Raw genomic sequence first — 20340 nt, 5'->3', positions numbered from 1 at the left:
ATGATTAGTAATTTAGAATAACAATGCACACAATCGTTAATCTCAAAAGCCACAGGTGTATGAATAGTGAAAATTGGGTAAACGTCGAAATATATTAAATATGTACTTACTTTTTGATGAAGATCCAATACATCTTCCTCTAATGAAGCATCTGAGTACATATCATCTGTGGTATCACAATTACTATTTCGTCCAGACGAATTGAAACTGGAACTACGATACAATTGACTAAAAACAATTGAAAATCCGATCTTAGGGATGCACTTACAAATTTCTACATAATATAAACAAATAGGTAGTACCGTAGGAAGTGACGTGAGATTTTGACCGTATTTCATGGCTTAAAAACAATTGGAAATCAAATCTCAGGGATGTATTCACAAATTAACACATGATATAAACGAATAGGTAGTACCGTAGGTCGCAATGTGAGATTTTGATGGCATAAAAACAATTAAAACTCAAATATCAGGGATTCATTCACAAATTCACACATAAAATGTATAAACAATAAGTTAGTACCGCAGGAAGTGATGTGAGATTCTGAAGACATTTAATTGAATAAATTGATATTGAAACTTGATATAGGCTGAGTCTTATGCTCAAACGACTGACTACCAAACACTCAATCACTCGAACTCCTGAACACTCACACTACACCAATGCCAAATTATCTCATTTATTTGTGTCAATGAAATACATATTATTTTCAAGAATACAGTTACATGGGTTGCTACTCCTCCTATGATCCCCAATGAAAGCAAACGTGTCTTGAAAACGATTCCTCTCCACATTAAACGGGGACTAATGGAAAATTTTGAGAAGGTTATAAATAAGGAGGGTGAAGGATTTAAATACCAAATACAAGTCTACAAGCCTTTCTACTGTTAAGTGATACCAAGTTAAAGGAGGGGAATTTCTTGGGCCACAAACCTTTAACTGGCCATTTTCGTATTTAAATAGGGTTATTCTAATATGTTATGGCAAGTACATTTTTTTTGTCTAACCAATTTTATCAAAATAGAATAGATTAATCATTTCTTTGAAAATGAATTCTTCTGATTCTTCTAAAAAGTCTTTGGAATCATCAAAAAATCAAAACGCTTTTTGATTCTTTTGGGGCAATCAGAAAATAGAAATTGTACCAAAAAAGCATCGAAAACGCTTTTTGATTCTTTTGGGATCATAAAAAAAATCAAAATTAACCTATAAAAGCATCGAAAACGCTTTTTGATTGCTTTGGGGCAATCAGAAAATCGAAATTGTACCATAAAAGCATCGAAATTGCTTTTTGATTCCTTTGGGATCATCAAAAAAATCAAAATTAACCTATAAAAGCATCGAAAACGCTTATTGATTGCTTTGGGACAATCAGAAAATTGAAATTGTACCATAAAAGCATCGAAAACGCTTTTTGATTGCTTTGGGACAATCAGAAAATCGAAATTGTACCATAAAAGCATCGAAAATGCTTTTTGATTCCTCTGGGATCATCAAAAAAATCAAAACTAACCTATAAAAGCATCGAAAACGCTTTTTGATTGCTTTGGGACAATCAGAAAATCGACATTGTACCATAAAAGCACCGAATATGCTTTTTAATTCCTTTGGGATCATAAAAAAATCAAAATTAACCTATAAAAGCATCGAAAACGCTTTTTGATTGCTTTGGGACAATCAGAAAATCGACATTGTACCATAAAAGCACCGAATATGCTTTTTGTTTCCTTTGGGATCATAAAAAAAATCAAAATTAACCTATAAAAGCATCGAAAACGCTTTTTGATTGCTTTGGGACAATCAGAAAATCGAAATTGTACCATAAAAGCATCGAAAACGCTTTTTGATTGCTTTGGGACAATCAGAAAATCGAAATTGTTTCATAAAAGCATCGAAAATGCTTTTTGATTCCTCTGGGATCATCAAAAAAATCAAAATTAACCTCTAAAAGCATCGAAAAAGCTTTTTGATTGCTTTGGGACAATCAGAAAATCGAAATTGTACCATAAAAGCATCGAAAATGCTTTTTGATTCCATTGGAGTCATCAACAAAATCATTATTGTATCATAAAAACATCGAAAACGATTTTACATTCCTTTGGGGTCATAAAAAAAATCAAAATCATCAGAAACAACCAAGGGAATATATATTCGAGTATTTTCTTTATGATGCTTGTGGATATTAATCTTCAACTTCAGTAAGATACAGTATTCGGAAAAGACGCAAGCTCTGAAGAAAGGAATCACGATAAATTGACCGTCTTGGCGTCTGCAGGCGAACTCGGTGTTCATGAGCCACGTCTGCCACTTCAGTAGGTCTTGCGAATACTGCTCTAGGTAGGATTATGTTGGACAACTTGAAAGAGCATCTGCTGTGGTAGTATCAATAAAACAGAATCAGGTCAGCGACCTTTATTCAATGCTGTGAGTTTTCCAAGCTTTTTATCAATTGTCAAATTGATGTCTTCTGTATTGAGTCGTTAATCCTCAGAGTATGCTTGGGAGCCGAGCTCCAAATGTGCGAACAATACTTTAAAGACTCCAAGCTTTTGTGAAGCTGCTTTAGGTAATTCGGCCACGAGACTATGCCAGGATATATTACTCCCAATCTCAACGCCCAACAAGCGAATTTGCGGTGATGGTGTTATTTTATTCCCAGACATGACCAAATTCTGAGCCGCAGTGACAGTTTTCTTTGCAAAAACAACAGCCAGGGTCTTTGCTACATTAAAAACCCTTTATAAACCCCTTTCCAGAATGTTTTCAACATCGATGTTGCCGGTGGTGATCTGTTGATGTCTACGGATTTGGGTGTTAGTTTATTGGGGCGGCATTAATTAGTTGTTTAGTCAGGCAATATCGTTTCGATGTTTGTTCATTAGATTTTTTGCAACTTTTTCGGTAAAGTAGCAGTTCACGTAACTGTATGGTCTTGAACCTCAACAAAATGACAAATCATCGTTTTCTTTCAGTAGTATACCACTAATACTTTTCTAGTTTATAATAATTATAATCAAGTGATAATTGTAGTACTGGTTAATCCTGAAAAGCCAAACGAATGCTGAATCATATAATAAAATTTATTTACCTGGCTAATGCATTTGAGCTCAATTGTTGACGTCGCCCATTACTAAAAAAGAAACAATGAAATTAATAAGGTTCGTAAAAGTTCATTATATTCAATCTCAAGTAGTATTTTCTAATAATTTGTTTCATTAACAAACGTTCTTTAAAGATTCATCCCATTCTGGTACCTACAAATCCCCTGCTATGTAACGCAATTTTAATTTAAGTCTCATGAACTTTTTTAGTATATTCTAGAATAGTTGACAAATTCAGGAGCATTTATCGTTTGGTTAAATCACTCAATAAGTCGTGTGACTAACTAAAAAAAACACATTTTTTTGCCAAAAATCGATTTTATTCATCGATGTTATCTCCTTCAAGACCAATACAATCATTCCAACGCTATTCTAACTTCTCGATGCCGTTGCTTCTTCATTTGAGCTGAATTTCTTACCGGCGAGCATTTTTTCGACATCAGGGAATAGCCAGTAGTCACTAGGGGCCTGATCTGGACTATACGGTGGATGAGGAAGCGATTCGTTCAATTTAACCATCGGTACATTGAATTGGCGAAACAATAGTTTATTTTTCGACATATTAGGCCGTTTTTCTTTGAATTTTACATTCAAATGATCCAACAACTCTATGTAGCATAGAGAATAACCTATTTCATTTCGTTACAATATTATCAAATAGGTTTTAGAAGTTTTTTTGTTATTGATTTTTGAGAAATGTTGATCACTTTTGCGCATTTGTTATAAATTAAAAAAATATGAAACGATTTATAGATGGTTTTCCAAAAATATAGAAAAATTTTATACTTACTGTCGAAACGAACCACATCTCCTATTGGCAAGATTTTCCTGGTGGCTAAAAAAGCATACATTGAATTACCATAAAATTTAAAAATAATTATTAATAGAACAAAGTATTAGTTTCCTTCTTCTTCGTGAATAACTTCCTTATCTCTGAGTTTAACCTTCCCCAATATAGAAAAGAAATGATTATGTAAGCTATTGAAATTGATGACATCTACAATCAAACCCAAATCTTAATCCAAAGATAGAAATTCTGTTTTTTGGTTAACAATTTTTCGCAAAATTATGCCTTGTAACACTTGCACCCATTAAAAACACCATCCAATCAATGCTAAATAGAATTAAGAGAATGTTTAAAAAATTCGCAACACAATGGATAATATATCAATTTTCACACCTTCGATTGCAAAAAAGTTATAGTACCTCCTTAAACAACTCTTTTGGTGACAAACCCACAGTCCCTGAGGACTCGACATCTTCCAGAGATGACAAAAAAATAGATTCGTTCTGAATCATCAGATTTTCGAAACAACAGTCTCGAGTCACCACTATTTTCAACATATTTGACTGTTCAATTAATTTTTTTTCTTCTGCTACGTCCATTGTTCTTTTTAAAGTTTCTTCCTGAAGAATATTGCTGCCAAGTTTTTTCTTCGGGCTCTAACTGAAAGTGAAGCAGAGTTTGTTCCCCCAGCTCTAATAAATCTTATATTTGGAAGTGTGGAACACTGGGCCGTGATGTTATTGACCAGAAAAAAATTTTTGGGACCATTGTCTCCAAATAAAGATCATCGTTTTGACAAGAGCAGGGTTTTTATTAATCATTTCTGAAGAGGTTGCAGTAAACGGTGGTAATTTTGACAGATCACAGCAGAAACTAGAAACCAGAAACAGTGAAAATCACCCTTCCTTCAAATTAAAAAACTGGGGTCGCAATTTTCACCCCTTGGGCTGCAAAAACAACCCTATTCGGCGAAAGGCCCACAATCCCTGAGGAAGAGACATTTTCCAACGATGACAAAAAAATCGATTCGTTCTGATTCATCAGATTTTTGACACCACATTTTCTTTAATTTTCGATTCACTACTGTTTTCAACTTATTTTGGTTTTTCAAAACTTTTTTTTCCAATTTTTTCTCTTTTGTCACTTCCATTGTTCTTTTTAGACTTTTTCCCTGAAGAATATTGCTGCCAAGTTTTTTCTTCGGGCTCTAACTGAAAGTGAAACAGAGTTTGTTCCCCCAGCTCTAATAAATCTTATAGTTGGAAGTGTGGAACACTGGGCCGTGATGTTATTGGCCGAAAAAACAATTTTGGAATCGTCGTTTGGACAAGAGCAGGATTTTTATTAATAATTTCTGAAGAGGTTGCAGTAAACGGTGGTAATCACCCTTGCTCTCTTATATCATTTCAAGATTGCTTGTAAAACATTTAATCATTCACTATAAATATCGCAATGGAATTTATTTCAATAGGTTTAGGAACAATTTATTATATAGGCATGCACGAATCGTAAATCAAATTCTCACCTTGGAGAAGATCTCCTTAAACTTGTACGCAACCATGTGTTTCTATTTATTCCATTTATAGTTCTTGTTTCATTTCCTCTAAAACAGAAAAAAATGTTTTGTTATCTATGTAAAAAATCATGATTTCCTGATACATATAAAATTTAGAGTCTGAAATGTGGAACGCCGCAATTATTTCAGAAACAACTATAATTTTCATAAATTTCGGTATAGTTTATCATATAATCGATCTACATTGCCAGATTTTCCGTTTCCTTTCCAAATAGGTCACCCCTAAATAATTTTTTCGAAATGATTAATTTTTGTTCACCTATGAAATCATTAAGCCATCCTTGAGTGAGGCTTTCCATACAAAAAATTCAATTTGTACGTATGAACGGCATTTACGAATAATTGTTTCGCAGAAAAAATTTTGTACATTACTATAGCAAACACATAAGTTACTTCACGCAAATGATCAATTGTTATGTGGTCAAACAAACGAGCTTTTAGGTTAGGTTAGGTACGAGCAACCTCGATCTTGATAAGTCGTGGTTCACTCGAAGGCCATCGATTTTCCATGATTTGGAAACTCAGTTAACTAGATAAGGGTGTGGGGACAAAAAATAGGTACATTTTTAGACAGCTTAGCAAGTATTTCAAAAGACACAAAAAATTCAAATCGAAAGTAATGGTGTATGATTGACGATATCTTCTCGCGGTGGTTCTTCATCATACATTTATCCTTCTGGAAATTCTGTCCACCAAAATATATGAAAAAGAGTGTTAGATTTAGATTTAAGCAGTTTGTAAAAAAAGCATCAAGAAGGAAATTTTGTGATTTTTACAGATATGGCAACTGCTCATTATGCAACGGACATTGGGGGAGCTTTTGCAGAGTTGAAAATTTCGTTTATTGAGAAGTCTAGGAATGTTCCTAATGTGCCTCAGATGACGCAAATTGAACGTTTTTGGTAAATTTGAAACTTTCATTCTAAAGGTTGAGAGGCAGCTACATATGAAGAATTAAAAAAGACAATTTTGAGCAAACACCAGATTTAGAATTTCAAAATTTAATGCAATATTTAAAAACAAAAATTAGGAAAGCGATTTTCGTGAATATTATCATATTTTTGGACCGAATCGCTTTGGAAAGACCTTTATTTTACAATTTATTCCTTAGATAGTTGCATATTTTAACCCGTTGCACTTGTTGGTTGGTTTTAAGTCTCTGGTCTCTGAGTGCTTCGTTCAGAGGTACAAATATGCGGAAATTACATGGTTATAACTCTTGATTGTATGTTTGAAAAGTGTACAGTACTTTTTACTAGTTTCTACAGCGTTGCAGCTGCTGTTTGTGGCCTGGTGTGGTCGAGGAGAAACAACACTTCGTGGATGGGACAAAGTCATGGACACTGAAGCTTAACTTCATTTAAGAGACGGCAGTAGTAACTTGCGTTGATGGTCTAATTTTTCTACGCATATAATCGAGTTCTGACTTTTACGAGATTTTCTTTCTTCACTTTCTTACTTTCACGTTTTGATTCGAGACTGTAATGATGCACAATTTAATACAGAAAAGCTACTTCAAAATAAGTTTCAATTGCGAACTTTTTTGGTCATCATCCAGCAAGACCAAATGCTTTCTAATTATCGATAGTAGTCTTTCCAAGTTAACACTAAGTTTTTCCGAAATTTGAAGCGCAGAATCCATTTCATAAGCTCACAAACACGAAGGCGACGGGAATGCTCTTGATTATTAACAAATTAACGGATTACTTAAACACCAAATCTTTCCTCTTGACCATGGGCAAGCAGTATGCAGTAAATTTCGGATGTATTCACATTTTTAACAGATGAAAATCTTTATAATTCGTTGCTCAACAGAAACAGGCACATTCTTCCCAGTCTTTGAAAAGGCTGTTAACTTAGGCACTCAACAAGACGACTGATGTAGGTTCCCACACGCACTATCCCATTCCCAGTCACTGATGGCTCGTTAATATGAACTCATCATCATCATCAAGCCTTTCAATCCCATGTGGATTATATCTATCGCTTTTGGCGCTTTAAATTTTTTTATTTTTGAGGTGGATTACTACTAGTTTTCTAATTTTTATTTTCTTTATAGTTTGTCGTTTATTTTGGCTACTTTTGTTATTATTTTCCATTCTTTTCGGTTCCGGAATTTTGTTCTCCAGTTTTCTATATTGAGTGCTCTTATGTCCTCCTCTATTTCGTTTTTCAAAGTTTTTCTCGGCCTGCCTCTTCTCCTTGGCCACAATGGGATCCATTGCGTTATTCTTTTGACCATTTCAATTGGTTTTCTTCTCATTATGTGCCCGGCCCAGTTGAGCCTTTGCGCTTTTATGTATCTCACTATATTCGCCTTCCCCAGTTCTCTCTCTATTTCTTCGTTTTTCTTTGCTCTTCTTTCTACTTCCTGTGTTATGTTTGGGCCTGTTATAGTTCTCATTATCTTTTATTCGGTTCTTTAAGCTCTTCTTCTTCTCATTTGTTTATTACTGTTGTTTCCATCGCATATGTGATTACTGGTCTTATTAGGGTTTTGTACATCTTTATTTTGTTTTGTTTGGTTCTGTTTTTGTTTCTTCCATAGGCTTGATAGCCCTTTTGTATTCTTTATCCTCTCTCTGGTTGTTTGTCCCAACGTTATTCAGCTAATTCATTCATACTGTTTCAAAACTGTAGTTGCTAATTTTCAGTTGGTTTGATCTTTATTCTAGTTTTCCTCCTATTTTCATGTATTTTGTTTTGTCTGCATTTATTTCCAGTCCGTATTTCTTGCTTCTTCTTCTTCTAATTTGTTGATCGATTTTATTAATTCCCTCTGTCCATTTGCTATGATCGTTACGTATGCTACTATCTGTATTGCATCTGGTGTAATGTTCTTATTTTGTAGTCCTGCATTTCTCACAATGCCTTCCAGAATTATGTTAAACAGCGTTGGTGACATTGGGTCTCCCTGCTTAACCCCCTTATTTGTGTACGTTTTATCTGATGTTGTACCTTGGTATCTCACTTTTATTTAGTATTATTTCTATGAGTTTTCTCAATTTTTTTGGATATCCTTGTCTTTCTAATTCCTATGTTATTTTCTCTCTTTTTATTGAGTCGAAAGCACTTCTGAAGTTAATAAAAACTATATGTATTTCCCTTTTATATTCTGCTGTCTTTTCTATCATTTGGTCTATAGTGTGGATTGCGTCTATAGTCAACTATAGACGTAATATGAACTCAATAATTCTATATTTTGAATACTGGTCTAATATCCCTCTTTATTATCTTTTTTGTGATTTTAATATTATTTCATGGGTATTTTATAAAGTAAAAGGCTGCTACACTATATTTAGTTATTCAAACAAAGGAATATATCCAAATATTATAGAGATTATAAAACATTAATTTACGTGATTATATGCATAAAAAGTTTGTTGATATAATTTGTCATTTTAGTTCAGCGATATGAAATAAATAAACATGAAACTTCCTCTAAACATAAGATAAAAACGTTTTAGTTGTTTGCAATATTTATAATTTGTACTCATTTCAATCGCCAATAAAGCTTGTTTGATGGTGGAATGAGTTTTCTATGAAAAAGTTAGTTTACTGTGAATTAGTTATTTAGGTAAAAAGTGTGTGAAGTAGCTTTTTTTCTACGAGTGTGAAGTCGAAAAAAGGCATTTACAGACGAATTGCATACAATATTTTTTCCACTAGCGAAAATTTTATCAAAATACTCAAGCGACACTCCTGCAATCGCAAGTCACTGACAAAAAACTGAACACCAAATTGTATTTTTCTTAGTTAATTCTTAAAGCTAATGGCATTGGCTTCAAAATTTGACCTGAAACATCACAACAAGTGATAAAGCAGCTGAAGCGTTCAGCCTATTGCGAGAAGTGGTCAGCACGCTGAACATGAGTCAGTCTTCTGTTTACAGAATTCACGTCGTCACCAAGATGCGATTCCGGAATAAAAAGGCGCACATCAGAGAGATATAACAGATTCTTTATCAGCGCTGAGAAATCGGTTCTTCATTGGTATCCAACAAGAGTTCAGAGTAACGCAAGGAGTGACTGGACAGTCAGAAAAAAACTAAAGGCTGCTAACTTTGAGTCAAAAAGGCCAGCCACTCGCCCCAAATCAGCCAAATTGGACTGAGAGTAATAGGGTTCCGTTAACTTCTCAGACGAAAGCAGAATGTACCTGCATGGTAGCAATTGAAAAATACGAGTATACAGAAGACCTGGAGAAAGATTCACGCATTGTTGCATAAAAGAAAACGGAGCTTTTGAAGAAGATTCCTGGATGGTTCGAGCGGGCGTTACAATGAAAGTAAAAACCCAGTTGGTGTTTATTAAAAGTAGCGGTAATCGATACATATAAGAACTTTCGGAGAATACCTCATCGTATAGAGGACAATACCCTTCCACATTCTGCAGGATTTGTATGGTAGTATTTACAGGATGATGAACTGAAGAGAAAAGTTCGCTAGAAATCCTGCATCGGCCACGAACTCGTACCTCAGAAAAGCGCTGACTGAACAATGGTATAGCATCGAATGAGATCGAGTGAAGAACTTATTTAATTAATGACAACCTTGGTATTGAGATGCTAAAATTAGAAAAACTTTAGACCGAGAGCGTGCGACTTGAGTCGATTTTTTTGCTCGCGAGTGTATATGAGGCCAAGAACTCATGGACTGCACCACGTAATTGTATCAATAGATGACCATGAAAATAATTTTTTTCCTCTATAGAGGTAACGGTACTAATTATTAGACTAGTTTTCATCGTACCTGTTGAGGGTTAAATCTATATTTAAAACTCATTCTACCATATACAATGAAAATCGAAAACTATACAGTTTTTTTAAACTTACTTATAAGTTGTGGTGTTATTTGCTTTATGTGAATAAAAACAAACCACACTGTAAAAACGAAGTAGTTTCACTGAAATTCGGTTACGGAAAGTTGGTTATTCGCGTTGTTTATTAGGTAACTATTATCCAACATTTAATTGACGACTAATAAGAATAAATTAAAAATATATTTATATGTACGTATAATTCGTACGCTGTTTCCGCTGACACTGAGTTCAAATCGGACTTATACGGTTTCTATGTATTCAATGCAACGTCCACGTCATAAATAAATACATATTTCTAACCAGAAAGTATATTAATATAATGGTCATCCTTACAACTACCATTATTTGTTTTGAAAGAAAAACATTTAAAGAAAAACTGCAAATCAATAAAAAAATTTAGATTCGGAGGAATCACATTAAATACATGTCATGCGAGGATTGCTACTTAAGTTTTGAGATAGACAAATTAAAACAAATATATCAATACACTTTTGCATGCTTTCGAAGCAATTGTCGGAGCATTGTCTCCATTTTGATTGAGGTGCCTTCAAAACATGCGATTTTAAAGCATCAAGCGCTTCTTCAAGTGTATAAAAACGTTGAACTCGCAATTTTTTTTGCCAAACTTGGACTGCACGGCGTATGACTAATCAATTCGAAGTTTTGACTGTTCAAAAACGTTTTTGTTTGGACTGGTATGTGAGAGCTCGCATTGTCGTAATGAAGAAAGATTCGTCTTTTTCGATTGGTTTCCCTGATTTTTCAAACTTCTGGCAAACAAATGCTGGTGGGTACCATTCAAAATTGACAGTTCTACGTTGCTCTAATGGAACTGTGGCCATTTGTTTCGAAATGCTTCACACGCAAACAACTTTTGTTGGATTTGGCTCGTCTTGAAACACCCATCCAGTCGATTGTTGTTTAGCATCGGGTTTTTATATATAAATCCATTTTTTGAACATTTCTTTGCACCAAACGATAAGAGTTTTTTTGACCAAATGTTTAGACGAATGGAACTAATGTCCGTGTATGACTCAATCTCACGGTAGGTCTGCCACAGAAGATCAGTTTACGCACAACAACCGATTTTGGACGACCTTCACGAAATTCATGATGTAGCGAAGTGCGACCACGACTGAATTCGAAAAAGCAGCGAAGCGCGGCGACTTCATCACCAGAAGTCGAGGTAATTTGATCGACACACTGCTGTTGGTTAAATCCACGTCGAAAGTTATAGAAAATCATTGCACGAAAATGTTCGCGATTTAAGTCTATTTTTTGACCAAATTGAATGTTTCCAAGTATCTGTAAACTCAAATAGAATTCGTATGAAAACACGTTTCGAGTTCGTCATCATTGAAAACGTCAAACTTTACGATGACAATATCTGTTGTAACATATTCAAATCAGTGTTGCCAAATCTCAAAACTTAATTAGTAACCCTCGTTACAATGTTATGAGGCCTGAAAATGATAAAGCACAAATTGGAAATTCTAACGAATTGTCAAAAACAGCTGATGCCCATTTTAAAATAACCGCTTTTGCCGTAAGCTCCTGTGCGTGGATTTAATGCTTTTGTGAGGTTATTTGTTGGTTTTTAGACCTCCTCAAGAAAACTGTGCACAAGATGGGTGCCGCGTTTGCTCATAATGGAACAAAAGCAGCAATAAAGCCGAATTTTTGTGCCGCTTCTTAACTATAGTTGAAACGTGGTTCCATCGCTTTATACCCGAAACAAAACAATGGACTAAAAGGGAGAACCGGCTCCAAAGAAGGCAAAGTCCGTTCCGTCTGCAGACAAGGTCATGGCGTCGGTTTTTTGGGATGCGCGTGGGATAATTTTCATTGACTACCTTGAAAAATGAAAAAATAGATACGGCGAGTATTATGCAACGTTTGAGTGAAGAAATCTAGCAAAAATGACCGTAAATTAATGAATTGAAGTTTGAATTGCTACCTCATGCACCCAGTTTGCCAGATTTAGCTCCCTCGGATAATTTTCCGTTCCCAGATTGAAAAATGGAGTGGTGGTCAAGGATTTTCTAACAATGAAGAGGTGATGTCGGCAGCTAACGGCTATTTTGAGGGGCTTGACGATTCATATTATAAAAATGGTATCGAACTTATTGAACATCGCTGGGAAAAGTGTATGGAGCTAAAATGAGACCCCACTTCCAAATAATAACCAACACACAAACTAAAATTCAAATCACTACATCCCAGTTAAGTGTATGTTTTGCTTCCTCAAAAAAATTTAGATCTACTATAAGAAAGTGCATTGTAAATATATTTCTCATTGAATAAATCTGTTTAATTGAAGATTACGTAAGAAAAATTCATATTCATGTGATAAATATATTAAATCTAAACAATATTATGCTTCAATACCATTCAAAATACTTTTGCTTCGATTTATTTATATGAAAATATTCGTTCAAATCGAAAAACAAACATTTCAAGCATGTTCCCATACTTCCAGATAAGTTTGGCAACATGTTAATATCTTCACCGCGACATAAATGCAACTTTAATTGAATAAGCATCATATTAAATCTTTGGATTTTAATTAACTAAATGTGAAGGTTAGTTTAGTTTCCTCGATGACCTATAAAATAATTCGTAAATTTAAATAGACGTACACATTATTTCCGTTGGTACTGCTTTCGGGATCAACTTCTAAAATATCAGTTGACCATTCCAAATTTTCCACATCGGATAACGACGAGCACTGACTTTTGTTTTGTTCGGAATTTTGTGAAGCGTGCTCCGGCGTTAAAACGAAACTAGGCGTCCGAGTGGAAGTACCGTTCACCAATACTGTCGAATCTTTTGTCGTGGGTGACATCATACTCTCTGAAACGAAATATATTTTGTGTAGGTGTGATGATTCGTTAATGATTAATTTCTAATATAGCGTAAACAATGTTTTGTTGCGAAATGATAATGTTTTATACTATGGACTTTTTGATTAATGTATGTGTTCATGTTTTGTTAACGATAGGTATATCATCGTGGGATGAAAGTTTAGACACAACTATAAAATCAGACACTAATCATAACTTTGTTCGCGGTTGAAATTCCGAATTAGTTTAGGGACCGATAGCGTGCGTACAATTTTGAAAGTGCGCATGCGATCGGTCCCTAAACTCATTCATATCGATGTTAAGATTTCAATAATTAAATTAAAGTACTTGGCAACATTGTATATGTCAAATTTGGAATCCCTTGATGAAGGTTGCTCTGAAAAGAAAACAGTAGATTGAGACATGTTAGTACCATAGTGATGCAAAAAAACTACTTGAATAATGATTAATGTCAATCAATGTATCATATTAATCTGGTGGATGGAGCAGCTAGGTTAAGCAAGAAAGTCTTTTATAACTAATAGTTTCTTACAAGAAGAAACATCCATTGATTCTAGAAATTTAACAAATACTATGAGCTCTGAAACCAACATGTCTATTGATATCATTGTTAATACCAATAAGGAAGTAAAATGTGATTTTATAAATTCTCTAGTGGATTAAAATAATTGTTCATTAATGTGGATGAAATATCAATTGTAACATGATTGTTGAGAAAGGTTATTTTTTTGAAGAAAACAGTAGATTGAGACATTTGTGCTATATGTATGTAACATGACTACCAGAATAAAAATACATTTCAAAAGATTTATATTAATATGGCGGATGGAAAAGCTCTGTTGTTATATGTATCAAGAATTGTATATCTAAGAAGCTATTTGAAGCTATAAAGTTCTCTTATTACTAATAGTTCCTTGTAAGATGAGACCTCCATTGATTCTAGAGATTCGATAGGCACTATGAGCTCTGAAACTAACACTACAAGCTTTTTATTAATGTTAACGAATTGACATAAGATAAAACAGAAATCAAAATGTCTATTGATATCTGTGTTAATATCATAAGTAAGTAAAATGTGATTTTATTATTTCTCTAGTGGATTAAAATGATTTTGTTATTCCATTATTGCTTTATATGGTTCATTAGTGTGAATAAAATATCAATTGTCAAATAATTGAGGATAAAGGTAATTTTTTGAAAGGAAACAGTAGATTTGAGACACATTATTGCCCTATCTGTACAACAAGGCTACCTAAATAACTATATATGTTATTATAATATGGAGAATTGAAAAACAGAAAGTTATAGAAAGAATTGTATATCTAGGAGGGTAGATAAATCAAGAAAGTTTTCTTGATACTAATTGTTCTTTTCAAAAGAAGACATATTTTAATGCTAGAGTTTTGACAGGCATTATGAGTTCTGAAACCAACACTGATGAAATGTCTGCCAATATCCATAATTCCTCTAGCGTATTAAAGTGATTTCATTAATGTGGATAAATTACAATTATAAATTATTGCGAATAAAGGTTATTTAAAAAAAACAGTAGAAATAGACAAATTAGTGCCATATCTATGTAACTGGATTACTAGTATAAATAATTGTGTCACTCTATATCTATACATATTATAAGTAAAGAATGTATAGAGGCAATTTTAAGTTCAAATATTATTGGAATCCTAACTTTTTTTATTAGATACTTAATTTGACTTTCATATTAATTACCACTATAATTCTTAGTTTCCTTTTTTTGCTTTCATTTTCACTATTTCACTCCATTAGCCTCATTAATAACCTTAAACTAAATGTTGGTACGCTCTGCAGTGCTCATGCAAATGTTCAGTTTAGCAATTCTACATAAATAATTTACTTCAAAATAACGTCTAATAATATAAAAAATATATTATCACCTTATCTGATTTATTTTTATTTCAAATTAGATCTGTATTGTGCCAAGCAAGGCTAAAACAATTATCATCTCTTTTGTACTTATATGTAAGTACTATCCACATACATGATATAAATTTAGTTCTGCCAAAATTGAAAACATCATATAATTTAGGTATTAGATAGTGAAATCTTGAAAAATATGTTATAGTGGTATTTTTAATTAAAAATGTACTAAAAACTTTGGGAAACTCACATGAGACACAATTATTTAAAAAAAAACAGGCTATTGAAGTTTCAAACAAGGATGAACTTATAATGTGAAAGTAGTTGTTTAAAAAATATTCAAAATAGACTTCAACAACCATGTCAATATCAGTGATAGGGAAGAAGTTAATTATAGTAGCAGCTAGATTTCTATAAAATTAATATAGACGTGAAATAAACATGTTAATGATCAATTAAGATAAATATAAATCTCATCAAATACATCCAAACAATAACACTAAGGTTTATCATAAATATTTAAGTATTATTGTTAAATAAAATTTTAACTACAACAGGAAATTTTTATTTATTGTTATATTTCTTCGAATGTATTTAAAAAAATTAATGTTTTAAAGTGTTAAGCATTATAATAAATTAGTTTTTCTCTTGAGATATATTGTTAAATCAAAAAGTAATAAGATTGTTATGAATTACAACATGGTTATTAACTTTTTGCACCTCCGTATAATAAAAACCTTGTGAAAGCATTTCAAAACCATTAACCAAACACAAATTTCTATTACTTTACAATTATCTGTATCACAAGAATTCCTATGCTTGGATATAGCAATTAATTTACACTTGTAAGTTGTTAAATCGAGTTGAAATAATATTTACAGAATTCATTAGGAAAATAACCATAGGTATTTTACGGAAACTACTTACCTTTTAAAATAAACAGGTAGCAATGTGTTGAATTTTTTTATTTCAAGGATATAGGTTTCTGAACGATACCTATACACATAAATTTAATATCAAAAGATTATTCACGACAATCACAGTCACATATTTCATCAAATGTTAACACTATTTATTAAAAGACCATTTCAAATAAATAAAATCATAACAAAATCGCACCTGACATCTTCTACGAAGATAGGAGAAACTACAACTACTTACTTGGCAACTGAAGCGATGTTGCCAATGTTTCCTCGTTCACACGAACTGAAATTATAAGGAAAGGTAAAAATGCTGGAATTTATGTGAAATCAACAAAACTGTTATTGCTGTAATAATAAGTAAAGTACTCATAAATTACCCCTTATTAAGTCCAATTTCTAGAGATATTATTGTTTCTATGTATATAACTACTAACAATATAAACCTATAATGATAAATAAACATTTATGATGAATATAAGTATAAACTATTAAATAGGAATAGTAACAGAATATAAAATATTAAACAGGTTAAATTTAATTGGAATATTAAATTTAGTCCCTGAAATGTTCATTTGATTCATCTAAAAGCCTAAGGGTATAAACAATTTTATTGCACTAGCTTAGGTATAATTTGATATGTGTTATTTTTACCTACTTTGTGAAACAAATATACTATGAACTTATGTATTTCACGACCAATATTTAGAAACGGCAACAGCGTAACATGATGCGAAATATCAAATAACAACACACCTCCAAACAACAGAGATAACGTACAGTTGAAGAAGATAGAATGAAAATTTGTTTGCCGAGTTAACAGATACATCCTGTGCGCAGGTTAAAATATCAGCATTTCACCTGTAATCGGAATGGATGTGTCTACTCAACCGATATTATACGAGTTGAAGAAATTTAGATAATTTTTCCCAATAGGATACAGTATAAGTATATAAATGATAATGTTTTGTTACAAGCTTATTGGTCTTTATAAATTAAAAGTACATTTGCGTTTTTATTTTGTTATTGTATTATTCACTATTCATGAAAAATATGTTGAATGGAATTTGTAACTATATGATGATTCAAACTAATGAATAATATTGATTAACAGTCAGTTTGTATTTAATGTTTTATCCGTTTATACTATTGAGGAATTTAACGAATTTTTAAAATCAGCTTACTCTCATTTAAAAATGGCCGTCATGAGGTGAACAAATTCTTTTGCCGTTAGCTTCTGTGTGCCAATTTATTTGCTTTATGAAATTATTTCTTCGTTTTTAGACCTTGCTATTTTCAGTTCTATTGGGAAAGGTCTTCTTAAAGAGTTGCTACATAGAGAAGTGCGAAATTCTCTCTGGCTTTGTTGGTATGGACAAAGAAATGAGTACAGAAATATTCGTTTCATGAAAAAAGTAGGTAATTACCTCGGTCATTACTATTACTAATGGAGTTAGCTAAATTTTATGGTATATTTTCTAAGATGTATTTAATTGCAATGTCTATAGTGTTTGGTAACTTTAGTCATATTATAGACAAGACTGTGCACCTATCTTGCAACAATGTCTATATTGGCAACTGGTGGAAATTGAGCAGGATTCTAACTGAAGCTTTTTTCATCTAACGAATCGTGGTCAGCTTCACCTAAAACTATAAGTTTATACTTATATCTTACAGCTGTTACTGGTTATCACTTTGCAATCTTGAAAAGTACTAACTTATATTTGATAGATTTAATATCTAAACACTTGAGCACCACAGTTAAAACTAATGTTCAAAAATTTTTTGCAATTTAAGCACAAACTAGACACAAGGAATATATCGAAATCACTTAACTGCTGGATAACTGAAAGGCGTCGCTGTAGAGGATTAGAATATAGACACACATTGTAATTATGGAAAAAAATAGATTCATACTTCATTTCTAAGACAGAACTATGCCCTGTTTGTAAACTAGGAAGACCATTTTCGAAAACCAGTATCACACTACTAGAAATCACTAAAAAAATTATTAGATTGGAAGCGATGACATAAAATTCTAGATATACTAAAATTATACAATCTGGAAATAATGAACCACAAACTAAGTTATAATTTACCTATAGATACACGGTAAAAGTGTAAAATTAAATCTAGAAAGAATTTCAAGGTCGGTAACTACGTTTATAAAAGAATTTTAGGTACATAAAGTTTTGAATTTATTAGTGAAACAAATTTTAAAACGATGATAAGATCTCAGTCGTTTCTGTAAATAATTAAAAATGAAGAAACCACAATAGACGAAAATTTTCGATAACTTACCCACCTTTTTTACAATTTTAAACTCAATAACATCCTCGATTGTCTCCGGTTCATTATTTGAGACTTGGTTATACAAATTCAGAACGTTTTGCGTCTCTGTAGACGATACAGATACAGAGCTTCATTTTTCTGGGAACCGAATAATGTCTGCTAGTACTTGGAATATTATCTGAGTCCATTTTCAAATTAATACTGACAAGAACTTCTTCTAAATTTTGATAACAATAACAAGAACTCAAGAAAAAACAAAATGGTTTACAATTGTTAATCATATGTCAAAAGTGCTGTGTAAAAAACAGGGTATATCAAAATATAATGGAAAACCTTTGACCAAATTAGCACTGCTGGAAGATGGCTGTCTCTTAAAATAACATCTAGTCGGCTACTAGTCACTTTCGTTTGGATATTGAAGGGTCTCTGAATACCAAATTCCAAGATTCCAAGCTATGACTAATAACTAGATTGGGGGAAGTGAGTGAGTTTTGAAATTCCGTTTCTCACGGTTTATGTATAGAAAATAACACTAATTTGTCGAAATATTTCCATATAAAAGGAAGTTTATTAATATTTATTTAAAATATAAAGGATGCTTATATGTATATGTATTATGGAAATAAAGTAGGCTTCTTTAAAAATTTTCATTAACGGCAAAGAATAAAACAATCATTGCATTTTTTGGATTGACCTAAACATCGATGCGAAATATTACAGGCAAATACGTAAACAAATGGAAAACGAATGTATTTAGATGATCGTGTTTAAATATAGGACAAACAAATCAGTACAACATCCTAGATATGATTTTTAAGAATGTTCATCAAAAGGTTTCAAGATTCCAATTAGGAAAGATCACTATTTAATAATGTTAAATAATATGTTGAAAAAACTGTTGGTTAAGTAATATATATACATCAGCATGTAAAAAAACGTTGTTGATGAAATAACTAAGGAAGTTGGAACGAATGACAAATCGTGTTTAATCAATAAATCATCAATAATATTGTATTTGAATTTAATACGTGCAGTTACTTGCAACTTCCGTGTCGTTTTTTTTGTACACCCATACCTACAACAAATATTAAAATCCCTGTATGATTCCTTATACGAGGGTTATCTAAAAAGTTCCCGACCACCACTCAGCATTTAAGAATGTATGTTGAGAAATAACTTTGCGCATTTGTTGATAGATTCTCACACAAATTTCAGCAATTTTGGACTCTTAACTCCTGTTGAACAATTTAAAATGGAAAAAAGAGAGGAGCTGGACGCTGTATAGGTAGACTGTATATCATCATTTACAACCGTGAAATTTAGGGTAATTGAATTCAAACATGCCTGACGACGAGTATTTGGGGCGGTAAAAGACTTCGACAACCAGCGATATCTTGAAAAATGTTCCTCAAGTACTAGACAACCTTCGGATTAAGGTTCGAGATAGAAAAGGTTATCGGCGTATCAAAAAAGCGCATTTGCTTTATACCGAAGAATTAGGCATTTGTTTACTCATTTTGGATCGAAAACACATTCGCTTGACCATTTCCCAGACCCTATTGACGCGGTCTAAATAAAATGGATTGAATTTTTTGCACTGATAACTACAGATGGAACTTGAATCCACCACTTCACTCCAGTAACGAATAAACAGCTAAGACAGTGAGTTGCGAAGGTAGAACTTGCTCCTAAAAAGGTACGGGCGGTTTTATTGGTAGGAAATGGGGTAGTAACCGTTTTTTTTTGGGGACAATCATGAAATTGTATTCAAAAAGGTGAACAGGAGAGTACTACGCATCATTGCTTGCTAAATGGGAGAAATTACAAAACACAGACCATATTTGAGGAAAAAGAAAGTTATTTTCCTTCAGGATAACGCACCTTCTCATACTTCGGTGGTTACCATGGTGAAAATTCACGAATTACACTTCGAGTTTGTTGATTCACCAAATTTGGCGCCACTCACATCTCCTGTTTCCTAACTTTAAAGTTTTACTTGCAAGAGAGAGATTTTCATTAAACGTGGAAATTATAGCTTAAGTAAACGAGGAAACAGACGGTATCTATTATTTAAAGTGGTTATT

The 20340-nt window shown here is 32.7% G+C and overlaps 1 protein-coding gene across 2 annotated transcripts in view; it reads right to left on the bottom strand.

The window, feature by feature from the left end:
• Nucleotides 1-16199, bottom strand: part of LOC130892324 (rab11 family-interacting protein 4B) — a 28524-nt gene extending 12325 nt beyond the window's left edge. The window contains exons 1-6 of one of the 2 annotated variants that reach the window (XM_057797699.1): nucleotides 15972-16199; nucleotides 12924-13137; nucleotides 5414-5491; nucleotides 3892-3936; nucleotides 3089-3130; nucleotides 111-213 (exon numbers count right to left, since the gene is read on the bottom strand). In XM_057797699.1, the coding sequence (XP_057653682.1) occupies nucleotides 111-213; nucleotides 3089-3130; nucleotides 3892-3936; nucleotides 5414-5491; nucleotides 12924-13132 (477 nt within the window). In that variant the 5' untranslated portion in view covers nucleotides 13133-13137; nucleotides 15972-16199. Of the gene's footprint in view, nucleotides 1-110; nucleotides 229-3088; nucleotides 3131-3891; nucleotides 3937-5413; nucleotides 5492-12923; nucleotides 13138-15971 lie in introns of both variants that reach the window. The other variant, XM_057797698.1, reaches the window with a different exon arrangement.
• Between the last annotated feature and the right edge of the window lie 4141 nt (nucleotides 16200-20340).

Source organism: Diorhabda carinulata, chromosome 4 (genome assembly GCF_026250575.1).
Source record: "Diorhabda carinulata isolate Delta chromosome 4, icDioCari1.1, whole genome shotgun sequence".
NCBI lineage: Eukaryota > Metazoa > Arthropoda > Insecta > Coleoptera > Chrysomelidae > Diorhabda > Diorhabda carinulata.
The sequence above is the reverse complement of the archived record's forward strand: the minus strand, read 5'-3'. Positions and strand labels throughout refer to the sequence as shown.